The sequence below is a fragment of the Chelonoidis abingdonii genome, chromosome 2 (assembly GCF_003597395.2).
Source record: "Chelonoidis abingdonii isolate Lonesome George chromosome 2, CheloAbing_2.0, whole genome shotgun sequence".
NCBI classification, from domain to species: Eukaryota; Metazoa; Chordata; order Testudines; family Testudinidae; genus Chelonoidis; species Chelonoidis abingdonii.
The window spans coordinates 36641928-36657315 of record NC_133770.1 but is presented as its reverse complement, the minus strand read 5'-3'; the positions used below and the strand labels follow the sequence as shown (position 1 = coordinate 36657315).

General features: G+C 40.9%; 2 protein-coding genes across 2 annotated transcripts in view; both read left to right on the top strand.

Moving 5' to 3' along the window:
- LOC116828172 (myosin-IIIa-like) overlaps nt 1-5426 on the top strand; it is a 109006-nt gene extending 103580 nt beyond the window's left edge. Inside the window, exons 8-9 of the mRNA XM_075063381.1 lie at nt 2211-2366; nt 5288-5426. Coding sequence (XP_074919482.1) covers nt 2211-2366; nt 5288-5426 — 295 coding nt within the window. The remainder of the gene's footprint in view (nt 1-2210; nt 2367-5287) is intronic.
- Nucleotides 5427-8543: 3117 nt separating this feature from the next.
- The window catches only part of LOC116828155 (myosin-IIIa-like), a 113756-nt gene continuing 106911 nt past the window's right edge, over nt 8544-15388 (top strand). The window contains exon 1 of the mRNA XM_032786182.2: nt 8544-8647. Within this exon, the coding sequence (XP_032642073.2) occupies nt 8544-8647 (104 nt within the window). The remainder of the gene's footprint in view (nt 8648-15388) is intronic.

The window sequence follows — 15388 nt, the reverse complement described above, 5'->3', positions numbered from 1 at the left end:
CTGCAAACTCAGGCTTCAGGTGACAATTCCAATATCAGTCTGACTACTGTTCCTAAAATACAATATTAACATGAATCAGGGTGAATTTGGTATCAGTGTGACTTACATCCGTTCTATAGGATTTCCAGTGTATATTGTTTGTTGTTTCAGACCATATGCTGTTCCCATCACTTGTGGAAAGCTTACTGGCTATTGTTGGTTCCTCAGTTACACCCCTGAAAACATGTTCAGCGGAACTGTACCAATTTAACTGTACAAGTGTAACTGAGAACAGACAGAATTTTGCCCTGGTATTATGAAATGGCTTGGTTGAATGGTTTAATCTGAAGGATTGAGAGTAGAGCTAGTTGAGAATTTTTCGACAGTTTTTAGTTGAAAAATGCTGATTCCACAAACTTTTCAGAGAAGAAACTTTTAACTGGGGTCTCTCATGCCCCGGGTGAGTGCCCTAACCACCCAGCTATTGACTATTCTGGTGTTGTGTGTGCTCTCTTGCACTTCCTCTCTTTCCCTCCCCCACCCCTTGGTTTTTCATGAAACATTTTTAAAGGTCTCATTTGTCACGATGCAGAGTGGAAAAAAATTTAAATCTCAAAAATTTTCACAGGATGGGAAAACCATTTCCTGCCCAGCTCTGATGGAGCAGGATCTGAACTATCTAGCAGGGAATGCCTATCCTGGGCTTGTATGGCTTCTTATTTAGCCAGATCGCTATGCCATATTAACACATGTTTTATTAAGCAAATTTCTGTAAAAAAAAACAAAACCAACAACAAAAAATTTAAAAATAAAAGGATTATGAAGAGCAGATTGGCACAGTTCAGATGATGTCAACAGAGCTTCACCAGTTTTCACCATCTGAGGATCTATCCCATAAATGTAAATCTTTCTTATGACTTTGTGGTTGATGTGTGCCAACTAACGTTTTGTAAATTTCTTTTAAGCTTCCTCTCCTCTCACCCTCTCCTCAATACAGGTGCAAATTGACGTAGTGGTTTGGGGTATATCCTGAAGTAATTGGACTCAGGCTGCAAACTTGTTTCACATTGGCCACCAAAGAGTGATGCAGTAATAAATTATCATCTACAGAAGGCCTGGGGTGAAATCCTGGCCCCACTGAAATCAGTGGGAGACTTGAAGGCAATAGGGTCAGGATTTTGAGCCAGTGATTTAGGTGTGAAAGGTCCTGTGACCCTTATCTATAATAATTGTTTTAAATATGGTTTCAAGATTTCAGGGTTTGTCCCATAAATGGACAGTTGCCTACAATTTTAAATAAAATATTTCTCAAAGTTCTAGTGACCCTGAAAAGGAATCCATTAAGAGCTAAACCCTTTGACCTATGACAGTCTCCTATTGGGGCGTGGCCGTGTAGCTCTGTTGAGCTGGGAGTAGCCCCTCTAGCTCTGTGGCTCTTCTTTGCAAGGACAGTAGTTGGTGGCTCCACATAGCAGCAGATCCATTGACACCATTCCCATTTCTCTTCCAGCTGGCTCTACCTCCTAGGCTTGCTACATAGGGATGTGTAGGGAGCATATCTAGAACGGGACTGTGAAGCTTCACAAATGGTTCCCACCTCTCCTTACGGGAACAACACTGGTTCTGTTGCATCTGAAGTCACTTTTGAAGGCTTTGTAAAGAGAGTGGTGAACAGTACAGTATATTCTTGCCCTTAGAATCTGCTATTTAGAACATAAATTCTATTTATAATGTATGGGGAATCCAATTTTCAAGGATAGGAACCTAAACATTATATCTTTAACCTGTATTTGGGCATTGAGGTCAGCACTAGGGATGGGCCCAAGCTCACAGTCGGGATCTAAACGTTCCTAAAAATCACATGCTTTTTTTTTTTTTTAACCCCAAGGTAACCAACATATACCTTCTCAGTTTACATACCTAGTGTCAATTTGACTGTCCTATTGAGAAGCCGCAATGAAATTAGAACTAATGGCTTTCTGTTTTTCCAGCAGTTTCTTTAAGCTGCCTCATATTTCTGATTTAAAATACAGCGATTTAACATCTTTTGATCCCAAATTCTGTCAAAACTTCTGTCTGTCTGTTTATGGCTGATGTGATTAAGATGTGCATACTTTAATGAGACAGTCCTGTAGGTATGTGACTTAGGCATGAATGTATTCAAAATTACACTTTACTGCTTAACAATATATAGGTCTGTGTACGATCACCTGCTTTTTCTGCCAATGCAGGTGCTTGACTAAAGATTACGAGAAGCGCCCGACAATATCTGATCTTTTGCAGCATAACTTCATTAAGCAAATCGAGTGCAAGGAGAAAGCATTACAGAAGCAGCTTATGGAATTTATTGATGTTCATCAACAAATGGGAGTCGTTGAAAAGGCAAGGTACCTGAATTATTTCCTTTTCCACATGGAATAAAAGAGTAATTTGGAGGCTGTAGAAACTTGTACCATTTAAAATCAGTTACCACTGAGGGTTCAATTCTGCAACATTCAGGGAATGTGTGCACTGCAGTTGGGGAGAGGGGTTCAGTTACAGCACACATAATCATATCTGAGGTAGCTTTAATCTAGCTAGCTTGTGTACTGATAGCAGTGAAGCTTTAGCATGGGCTAGCTGCCTGAGTAATTACGCAGGGTCCCAGGCAGGCTTGTGCAGTCTGCCCTAAAGCCCATACTGCCATCCAAGCTAGTTAGAGTAAAGCTAGCTTGGGTATGTCTACACGTGCTGCAAACACCCTCTCCCCTATTACAGTGCAGACATATCCTCTTTCACACTGGCACTTACATGGTAATTAATATGGTTACTTGTGGAGTAAGGTACTACTCAACATGAGTAAGGATGGCAGAATCATGCCTTTAACTTACAAATAAAGAACATATTTTATTGCTAAAAAGACTCTTTTCTGTCTTACTGAGCAGGGAGGGTATTTTCTTTCTTCTAATGTCATTTAGTAATATCAATTCTGCACCATCAAACACCAAGCTCTTACTGCTTTTATTTAAATTCTGAAGATGATTTGGCTCAGTGTTGCAATTTTTTTAAACAACTTCACCAAAGTAATGTACTGGATATGAAACGCACTGTATGATTAGTATTGATGTATTTCTCTTGCTTTTCTCCTGTGGTTCAAGGTAAGGGATAATAGATTTTTTTTAATGGAACATGAAATCTAAAAGACTTTTTTGATATTAGCGATTCACAGTGTCATGTTTTCCCCATATGAGCTGCACAGAGAAATCTTATTAAAATCTGCCATGTTTCCTCCTATTTATATTTACACAAACTTAATATTTATTGCAGTCTTCAGATCTTGGGAAATTTTTTGCTTTGCCATTTACCTTTCGAAGATGATGATGATAAAAATATTTCTAAAGCATTTGGAATCTTTTAAGTATTCTTAGACTAATGCTGTCTAAAAATGATCTGAAAATGTGTGTGGATGATTAGTTGTTTCTCTCTTCTGGCTTTTCAGTAAAAAACCAAAAAAAAAAACCAATTGCAGTTGGTCCGCATTTCAATTATATGCTGGAGTGATACAATCTGAGTGCCACAGATTTGCCATCTATTCTGAGAACCAGGAGAGATTTGGAATTGAAATAAATTAACTTGTGTCAGTACTTACCATTAAAATTGAAGGAAAATGGCCCAGCTGAGAGAGCTAATTTTAAAGAATGTATTAATTTACAAAATCCAGTGTAAAATAAGTAATGATGGCACAGACACACACACTATTCATTAAATGAAAATCTTTTACCTTGATCTTGCAATCTGATCCATGTGGTGGACCTCGCACTCGTGGAATTCCATTGATACCATTTAGGATCCTCAGGTCAAAAGTCAGTAAACGTGGATCTGATTACAGGATGGGGATCTATGTGCTAAGGCACTGAAGATGTTAACTAAGAGGCATAAATTATGGAATTAAAAAGAGGCCTGCACAATCTTGTTACAGGACAATGAGAATATAATAATCGCTGACCTACATTAACTTTATTTACAGTCTTGGAATTCTAATTTCTTCTAGTGACATACTTGAAATTATGAGTATCTTTTGTTACAGTTCAAATTATTGGAAAGTAATCACTACTTTTATTGCTTGTACAGCGATAATAGATAATAGATGTTAAAACAAGGGATTTTCAATAAATTTAATAGAAGGCAAATCTTTTGGTATGTGTACTCCTACAGGAAGGCAATCCTCCAGCAAATGTTAAGTATGAAAGGACAAAATGGTAAACCAGTATTGAAGTAATAATAAGTACAGTAAGTGCTGAATTAGACTCATGCTTGTAGACATATGTCTTGTTCATGCGCTGGACTTGCAGCAGTGCAGTTGTGTTAATGGAGCAGGAGAGCATTTAGTTGGCTGTGATTGGAACAATTAATCTGTTTGCTTGTATTGTGTTGGGCTTATATAGGTGTATTCTGAATGGAGACTTGGCAAGCTTCTATTTTTGGCAATATTAACTATATTGTATAGCATCTACTATATGGTTTCAGAGTAGCAGCTGTGTTAGTCTGTAGCCGCAAAAAGAACAGGAGTACTTGTGGCACCTTAGAGACTAACAAATTTATCTGAGCATAAGCTTTTGTGGGCTACAGCCCACTTGTATTTTGACGAGTGCAAGCATCATAGGATATGTTAGAGTTAGAGGGCTCAGTTCAAAGCCCACTGCAGTCTCTAGGAGTCTTTCCATTGGTTTTGTTAAGCTTTGGATCAGGTCCGTAGCATATTGCAGTACACAGGTTTTATCAGGATAAATTGGGTTGTCCCCATTACTTGCAAGTTGTGAAGACATGAGTACGTTTTGCAGATTATCACAACAAAGTTCTAATTACACCTTTATATCACATCTCTCCATCATGGAAAGCTCAAGTTTCTAGCCCTGTGATGCTGCAAAATACCTTGCCTTAAAGCCATGACATTTTTATATTTAGAAAATCTGTCACTGATCTATGACTGAATTTGGCCCATCTTGGATTTCAGACTGGGGCCAGTTGAATGTAAAATTCTATATTTGGTGAGTGAGTGAGGAAACATTTCTCTAGCAGATTGATATTTTAAAATGACTGCTTGTTTGAAGCTGCTTGACAGTCAAGGGTTTGGAGTGTTAGTGTGAGTTATAGGAAGACTGATTAGAAGGCAGAGGGCAGGTTAGGCAGTCAAAGTTGCATGCTAACAGTCTTCATCACATGACTGTTATTTATCATTTGGCTCTACAATTTATGAATTTATCAAGGGGGTGCACAGCAATACCTGCATAGACATAAACACATTTTTATGTAAATTTCCTCATTGCAGTCACAAAAATGGGAACATCTTAAAGAAGGCTTTTGATGTTTGTCAGTCACCCCTTAGTACAATGCCATCCTTTTCACTTGCAGCCCATATAAATCTCAAAAGAGGTGAAAAATGTCAAATTAGTAAACGAACTATGTAAGCCACAGTACTAAAAGCAAAGAGAGGTTTTCTTATTTTAGACTTTTTCCCCTTATTTTAAATGGACAATAATACACATTTGGGCCCCACTCCTGCAAAGGAGCTCCATGCAGGTGCATCCTGCACCCACACAGAGTCCAGTCAAAAGTCACGGGGGGGGATTCCATATGGGTGGACTAGCTTGCAGGATCAAGGCCTTGGTCTTCAGCAGGTTCAAAGGCATTGTCTTTGTCATGAGCATGACCTGTCAGCTACAGTAAACATTATTAAAATTCTTTGGTGGTGCTGCATGCTCCAGTACAATGCAAGGAAGCAAGACAGTGTGTTGTAATGTGGATTATTTTGATTTGCTGCAGCAGCGGGTCAAGATATAATCATAAGGAATTTTACAATGATTTTAGTGAATAAACTCACATTTTAAATTGTATAGCTACATTCCTGCAGTCACATTATAGGAGTGAAAAATGAAATCACTACCCAACTTAATATATTAGAAATCAACACTGTAAGGTGTACACAATGGCTATTCTGAAAGAATACTTCTGAAAAGCTAGATGAGAAAAATATGTTTTTTACAGAAAATGTGTGTTCTAAGGGCTCTAGCTATACTGTGAAGCAGAAAGTGCTGCCTTTGAAATGGTCTTCAAACTGCAGCTTTTATGTCTGACTGTCATGCTTGTAATGCTTTTATCTTTGGTTGTTCAGCTGTCTTAATCTTGACTGCTTTCACATTTACTGTTATAATATCTGCAGAAATGTGCAACAGTTAGTACAACAAGCAATTCTTGGAAATAGTGACACACTTCAGAGTTAGTTACATAAATGGCGTCCAATCAGTGGTTCACTTCAGACCCAGAACTTACAGTGAAGCTAATGTCATCATTTATTCTTTGACTAGATCCTTTCTTGATCTTCACAATGACTTCACTGAGCATTTTGGATGTGCAAGGAAAGCAGGCTTGGGCCCATCATTGTTGCTCATATTTTTTCTATCAAAATCAAAATTCACACTGAACACAAAAGGATTACACTGAAATCTAATAATAAGCTGTTAAAGGGCTGCCCTTCATACCATTTAGAAGCTTCAGCTAGTACAGAATGTGGCTGCCCATTTATTCAGCAATGGCAGCTACAGAGAGTACATTATAGCTGTCATGGCAGTTGGGATCAGCTGTGGTACCACTGCTAACAACCCTTAGATTTGACCTTTGGCAACCTAGAGTGTGGTTGGCTTCAGTGGAGGGTCCTCAACTCTGGCATTCACTCCCCTTGTTGGCTGAACAAATCCCATGTTTGCTGAGGTTCTGGGTATGGGAGGAGGATGACCAAGCAGGTCAGGAACTAACTTAGCATTAGAGAGACCCAGGTTCAATTCCTTGCTATGCTACAGACTATCTGTGTGTCCTTTGGAAGTCACTTAGCCTCTCTGAGGCTCAGTTCCCCATGGGGAAAATGGTACTTCTCTACCCAGGGCCATCCCTAGGGTACAGCAATTTGAGGAGATCACCCCAGGCCCTGCATTTTGGAGGGGCCCTGCAGTGAGGCAGGCGAGCTGGGTGAGGAGGCGAATGGGGAGATGAGTGGCAGGCGGGCAGAGGGGGGAGGAGGAGCCCCCCCAGCACCCTCCTCCTCCAGCACCTCCTGCCTGCTGTGGACTAGATCAGTTTCACAACATCAGGAGGCGCTGTGGGGGAGGGGAGAGGAGCAAAGGTGCAGTGTGCTTGGGGGCAGGGAGGGGGCAGAGGTGGGAAGAGGAGGGTAGGGGTGGGGCCTTGGGGGAAGGGGTGGAGTTGGGGCAGGACCTGGGCAGAGCCAGGGAGAGCGCACGCGTACGCGCGCGCACACACACACACACACACAGCAGATAGGCACTGAGTTTCTAATGTTCCCGGCACCACACCGCACCCCCCAGGGATGGTCCTGTCTCTACCTCACTGAAGTGTGTCAGGATAAATGCACTAAAGATTGTGCTAAGATAATGTGGTAATGGGAGCCTTTGATAGAAAGTGTGCCTGTATACGCAATCCTTTCCCAAAAGTGGAGTGAACAGGTGCTGAAGTGGTTGGATTTAGTTGACACTGGGTAGTCCGTTTATTTCCTTGCTATATATTTGTTCATGTCCCAAGAAACTTTCTGCTGGGCATGTTTTATGAAATAAATAAAAGGGACCGCTCTGGTAAGCGTTATTAACAACACAGTATTATGGCTCCCAGTAACTGCAGCAATATGGTATATCCTCTGTCCTCTTTGAAGTATAGGAAAATACCAAAGTTTATCACAGGTCACTTGGATAGTGGGTATGGAGTTTTGTAATGGATAGGTGGGTTTTCAGCACTCTCTTCCTGTATAATGTTGCCTTTCAATATGAAGACAGTCATGCTGCTGTTGCAGGAATCTGTATGTCCAAACCGCACATGGCCAGATTCTCAACCCTTTGTGCTACTGAGGGAATGTCTGCACTATGGGATTATTCCGATTTTACAGAAACCAGTTTTTTCAAACAGATTGAATAAAGTCGAGTGCAGGCGGCCACACTAAGCACATTAATTCGGTAGTGTGCGTCCATGTACCGAGGCTAGTGTCGATTTCTGGAGCATTGCACTGTGGGTAGCTAGCTATCCCATAGTTCCCACAGTCTCCCCCGCCCATTGGAATTCTGGGTTGAGATCACAATGCCTGATGGAGCAAAAACAGTGTCACAGGTGATCCTGGGTAAATGTCATCACTCAATCCTTCCTCCGTGAAAGCAACGGCAGACAATCATTTCGCACCCTTTTTCTCTGGATTGCCCTGGCAGACGCCATAGCATGGCAACCATGGAGCCCATTTAGCCTTTTTTCACTGTCACCATATGTGTACTAGATGCTGCTGACAGACTCGGTACTGCAGTGCTACACAGCAGCATTCATTTGCCTTTGCAAGATAGCAGAGACGGTTACCAGCCCTATTGCACCGTCTTCTGCTTTGGAAATTGGTGATGATGGTTACCAGTCATATTGTACCGTCTGCTGCTGTCATGGGTGTTCCTGGCTGGCCTCACTAAGGTCAGCCGGGGGCGCATGGACAAAAATGGGAATGACTCCCCAGGTCGTTCCCTTTTTTTATGTTTTATCTAAACATGAGTCAGTCTGCTAAACTATGGGGCAATGTGTATCTACGAACTGAACCAGAAGGAGCAATGCGCGTCTGCGTGCAGAGTCGCAGATATCCGCCAGAATTGAGGTAAGGCGAGCCGAGCCCATTCTACGATGGGCCCCTGACACAACTCACACGTCGTTCGTCCTCTCTCACACTAACACCTACCTAGGCATAGCCGAACCGCTGCTCATCTTGAGTACCCTTGAAGTACCCCATTGAAGAAAGGAATGAAGAATAAGATGGGTAGAGAGAAACGCACGCAAGTAACAAAGAGCGAAGTAATTTGAAGTGATGAAGAGAGAGAACATTCTTTTAGACTTGAGTAAAACAGTTAGATATAATTGGCCTACAAGGGAAAGAGAGAGGAGGTAGACGGCATGACTCCTCAGAGAGAGCATGTGAAAGAAGGTGGAGCGTAGTCATATAGATAGAAGTGCTATTGCACTACACGGGATTAGCGGGCTGAAGTGCAGACGAGAGAGGAGAATGAAGCCTAGTAGTGACTAGAGGTCAGGGAAGCATAGCATGTACTTCATGGTTGAAAGAGAGGAGGCGGCTGGAGGTGAGTGGATTGAGCCCACACGAGCCTCTACCCTGCTTTCAAGAAAGCTAGAAGGCAGGCAGGGAATTCTTTTCGCACTTAAGTCGTTACCATGGTTAGAAAACAACCAAAAGCCCGTGCGGAGAGTGAGCAGGAGCCAGAATCCCTCACAATGATTAGGGGTCAAAGTACTAGTAAATTCTCCATTTTGTAACATGGACAAAGGGGAGAGATGATGAGTTCCCTAGGCATTCAGCAGCACCCCTATTCAGGCCATTCGTCCTCCACGCTGCAGACGGTCCTTAGCGACACCTTACTATTACAGCCATTGCCAAGGAAGTGAACACTCTACAGTACACAAAGCTATAGAAGGGATCCTTCACTGAGAGTGATGAAAGTTATCAGAATGGTGTGGCTGGCCCACGCAGGCAGTGCAATGAGTCCCCAATTTGGGTATACTGAGTGGGCAGAGGTCTATACTACTTGAACTTTAGTATTAATCTGCTAGCATGCGTACAGTAGCAGTGAAAACAGCATGGCATGTGTGAGCAAGCAGAGTAATAAGTCACAAGGTACTGGTGCTGGCTTGTACTACTTGCACCAACCTGCCATTGTGCTACCTTTATATCTCCACTGTGATCCACACTGTATATGTTTGGGATTCAACGAATGAGTTGAGCACCGGCTAGCCCAAACCATCATAGGCCTGCGCCTGCAACGGCCATTTGTGGCTGGTGCTAGAGGTAGCTTCCCCTAAGCTAGGCAGGTGCAGACTACAGGCACAGCCCGCTAAGGAGAGCACACTGAAGGCGGAGCCCTATAGACTGTAGTCTGAAGGCAAATCTAAAGTCACTGCTCCACAGGGAGATGGACAGGATGAGAGAAACACTCATGCGGGTACACAATTAGAGACTATGTAGACAGATGTTATAGCGTGAAAGGATAAGATCAGTTCTGTGGGTAATCATGGGGTCAAGTTCATAACACAATAGATAGCTAAGCGGATGCAGTCATCCATAGACTCTCAGGATGAAGGGAGTAATGGTTACTTATCTTCAAGCTTTATTGTTACATAGCCTATGTCAAAGTACTGTTTAGCCGTGTGAGTGGAATTTTATCCCAGCGACATTTTAGTTTTCCAAAGGTGCTAAAATTGTTCTTTCAAACAGTGGTTTCAGGTTGCTTCTGGGGCTGTAAGAGTGATTTTTTATTCCCCTCTTGTACAATGCGATAATTTTTTGGACCCCATAGATTCTTCTGTAAATGTAAAGAGGGATTTTCAAGTCATAGGGTATGGGACAGCAATACAAGTGGTTTTGCCAAGATTTCTATGTAAATTTTTTAATAAAATGGCAATGAATTGACGTGCGTGGCAAGAGACTCCCTATATAATACTTCTATTAAAAACTAAATAACCTCCTTATTTCGTTCTAAGTTCTAACAGCTTAAGAATTTGGCATGGTTTTCGCTGACTATCCACAGGACGGAGTGGAGGGAGAATAGTGGTGGATGCTGCCGAGTTCTGTGTGGTTTGAGGTAGATTATGCGTATCAAAAGGATGATGATATGGCAATAAGATCTGACACATATCTACGATAGTAGAAACCCTTCATTCAGGAGTTTTCGCGCACTCTTTCTGATTTATTAATATTGGATTGCATGGTCTGTGTTCCGCCATGGCATCTGTTCTGACCCCAGTCAGACTTAATTCGAGTAAGTTCATTCGATAAGCACACAACTGAAGATCACTCGGTCCACAACAGTTGTTGTAGTGATATCAGTTAGATATAAGTAGGGCGGCAATCGATTTATTCCTTAAAGCCGTTTTACTTGATGGAGGAAAGTTTAAAAATGAGAATGATGTAAGAGAGCTAAGTATCCAATTTCTGTGTGAATCGAGCTAAGGAGTTGTTGAAATTTAAGATTACATTTCTACTGTATGAGACTAACTCTCACGTAGTACGACAATGCTTGACCCTTCAGTGTAGCATTTGGGAGCAAATATCAGGTCTTCATAGAATGCAATACCGACTAGGACGCAACACCATTAGGAACCAGATGCAGTTGGAAGAATCAGTCCTCAGTTCGTCTGAACTCCTCCGGTCCGTCTGACCATAAAGTGTCCATTTGATATCTCTTTAAGATCTTTTATCCCAGTTACGGCTTGTCAACGCACTGTGTTGATCCTACTGATGGCTGCTGTACATGTCATTAATTCATGGATCAGCAGGTATATCCTTGAATCAGCTCCAGAGTTGGATTTCGGACCAATGTTCTGCAGCGATTATCTATCGTAGAGGATCAGGTGTCAGTTGGAGCCGGTATGCTTTTCTTTGCATAGTGAAGTAATAAGGATTTTCCATCGGTACCAATAGAGCCGTATTTATAGGTCCATATACTATCACATCTGTGACGTGTCGCATTAGTCTGTAGCTCCATTTTTCTTGGCATTTGGGACTGACACGAGTGAGTATAAGTCCCTGAATCTTTCCCTCCCATAAGCCATGAAGAGAGTTTTTCTTGACTAGCGAGCCAATGGCCAACTCACAGGTTTGAGACAGAGTCGATCCATGTTCGCTTCCACCCCGCTGTGAAAGTAACAATGAGAGAGGATAGACAAAGTGAGATATATCGAAAAAAGTTCACCGCGATGCTGTCTTACACACGTCTATCATATGCGCTCAATGGCTAATTCACTTGGAGCTTCAGAGCGTGCTTCACAGGAGAAAACTTGATTCACAGCTTCACAATGTAACTAGGGGATACGACTCTTGAGCGCACAATTACCGAGATGGCGGCCCACACTACGGCCTAATCCGAATCTGCGACGAGACTCACCTGTAATGGTTTTAAAACGGAAGAAATTAAGATCCTTTATTATATCCTTTTTGCCTTGATTAACAATCCTTAAAGTCAAAATTGTGCCATTATATGAAATATAGTATTAATGAGCATAAAGAGTCATAATTTTGTTATTTTTACCTCTGGCTTATAAGAAGTGGATTATTGTATAAATGAATGACGTGCCACGGTAGAAAGAGAAGGAGTGCTTTAGTATTAGATGTAATAAAATTCACCTCTACTTAATTTTCCTAAACATTCTATCCTTCAGCTGCTACTCAGATCCCACGGCCGGATGGAGTGAGTCTACACTATGATTGGGTAAGAGCCGCTCAATTAGATATAATTGAAAGGAGACGTTCGTATGGTGGATGGGGTGACGAGGGGGTATAGAGGTTGGGTTAGTACTGCGAGATCTAAATCTTCGGCTATATTGATAACCCTTCATAGTAATATCCCGCTGGTACCAGGCACACCCCTCCTCTCAGCATGGCTATTACAGCTCTCTATCCCACCCAGAAAAATAGAATGATCTTGAAAGCATTTGTTATAAGATAGATGAAGGACTACAGCAGGTACTATGTTACATTGGCAGTGTTGTACCTTGAGAGAAACAACTCTGAAATTCTCAATATTTCAGTGTGCAAAGAGTTATACAAGAGGAAAATAAGTCGAGATAAGGCCTCAAGACTCTCTTTTTGAGCAGATACTTTCAACTCATCTGCTTTCAAAGTAGAATTCCGGTAAAGCACATTGTCCTTTATGAATTGCCCATCATCTTTCTCCCCGTGCTCTAACTGTAACCCCACAAGAATCTCCTTTATTACTATAAGCCCCAAAGTTATCTTCTCATCACAGGCAATACAGAGTATATCTGTTGGCGAAATTTTAGTGATAACCTAAATTATATGTGATTTATAAGGGCATTGTTTCTCTATATGCCAAAATCGGCAGATTGCCCCTGTACAACTTACATATCTCTAGGTAGTATAGCAATAACGCATTCCCACTTACTCAGCACATACCTCGCGAGATGTGGCTAAAAATATAGTTCGGTGACATCTTTATACATGATAGTTGGATTGATCAAAACTTACAGACAATACACAGATTATGGATTGGCTCGATCGTGTGAGATGTTCAGTGTGACGTACTGTAAAGAATGTGGTCCAAATAAGTTTTCGAATAAAGATCTTACAACATCATATTAAGTTATCTGCAGATGATTGCTATTAATAGGCAATTATGCACTCAACAGGTTTTATGACCCCATTGAAGTTGGACATTAAATGATAAATGAGTTAATTACACATACAATAGATATTAAAATAAATCTAGAACCAGGCATTTATGTTTTATATTTAGAGATCCCACTATTAAAGAGTTGGCATGTACAATATATAATTATTACAATAAGTAAACATACGGTAACAAAAAGAATCTCAGTCTTTTACTAGAATGCTGCTTCAAGAAAAAATTATGCTGACACACATCTTACGGAATAAATGGACCAGTGGTCGTCGGGTTCCACGCAAAAGGAAGCTATCACGACCAATCATCAATACAGAGAATTAATGACCTAAAGCCGCACATGTTTCAGAACGTATGTTCTGATTCTGTCAGTGAATCAGTCATGAGAATGTTACAGGCATATATTCAGAGAACTACTTTATTTATGAATCTATAAAGTAAATGGAGGAAATCTGATTTTTACTGGAACGAAAGACTGACGAGGGAAGAAACTACTGTGGTTACATTACTTTGCCCAAATCCAATCTGTTGAAAGGTTGGTCACCATGCCTGCATGAGGACCTGGATCTTAACCATATGTTGCGCTTCACAGGTATATGACAGAATTGGGAGCTTTATGTCACCTAGAATAAGTTTATAAAACCACAACAAGCTGAATAGAGTCAGACCATTAATACGCTACTACATATTTCAGCGTTCTAGTTTTGTAATCCAAGTAGCATTGACTATGTGTAGCATCACGGCTGGGGCCACTAGACAATGGGAAGCAGATCATCAAGAGACTCAGGTCACAATTGCTGTATCATAATAGTATAAATTTGAGGGGAATGTGCAATCTGAAATTATGGATGACAGTGAAATCCAGATACAGTTAATAAAAAGATCTATACTTACCTGAATATAACTTGGAATAAAATAATATATACTAGTAATCTGTTACTTTATTGAACGGCTCAATTTATATATCTGGTTCTCTGCAGTGGAGCTAAGCATGTTGATGTCACAACTGGGTGATTATTGAGTTCCTTGTTGAGGCTTGAGAGATGTAAGGATAATAGATGTAGATAAATTTATAAGCTATGTACTGCAGTACTATGTAGTGCAAATTCCATATATTAAATAATAAGTAATAAAAGCATATTCAGGGCATATGCATTAGTCTTTCCCGTCATGCAGCAGTGAACTGATCTAAGTCAGACAATATGTGCCCGTTGAATGTATCAAGTCCATTAGGGACAGTCTCCATTTATCACCTAAGGGCCAAATAATCACATTTTACTCTCATTCCATGCATTGACATTAGGATGGTACCAAAGCACAATGTGAAAAATTCATCTGAATTCTCATGGTAACTCTCCTCCCCAAAATATGGCAATAGAGTGGGCCTGAGGATTTAATTTGAGGGAGCTAGGTCGAAATAATAACTCCAAGATCTGTGGATGTCCTTATACTTTAAGAGGAAAAAAAATAAGATTCTTCAGGTATATGTCAGGATCCCAGCACTTAATTAGCTATGGTGACAGGACACTAAATTCACAAAATAGATTTGGAACTAACCCTATCTAACAGGAAAGCAGATAACCAATAAAACAAACGGCTGAATGTTTCACTACATACTGGTTGCTCTGTTAAAACAAGAATTCATGGCAGTCAACCCCGACCATTCACTGATAAATTTGGGGACTGGCTAATAAGATGCAATAAAAAACTTACTAAATAAGCTTAGTCAACAGAACTTCATCTTCCTTCCAACTCTTCCTGGGTAGGATACGGGGGGAAAAGGCACCTGCCTCTCTCGAGTCAGTCAACTGAAATCTCCCAATGTAGGTGTAGACAAGCAAAGCAGGAATGTATAAAGTGAAAACAAGAGTTGCAGCACAAAAGAAGGTTGGGCAAGAATTTGAACTCCTGGTTACCAATCTGACCCACATATCTTGAAGGACACGTCAACATTAATGCCCATATGTTGAAAAATGACAGTGAAATCGTGCTGAAAACATGAGAGGCTAGAATAACTTAATGGAATATATTACCGACGCATAGCTGGATGCGTTTCCTCATGCTTATGTTGAGAGGGTCTACTGGTTGGGATATTTTACAAGTTACTTAGTTCGAAGTATGCGGATGCAGTTACTAGTTTGTATCGAAATTTTTCAGGTATAGTCGATTTTATATTAGTTATGAATGGTGAA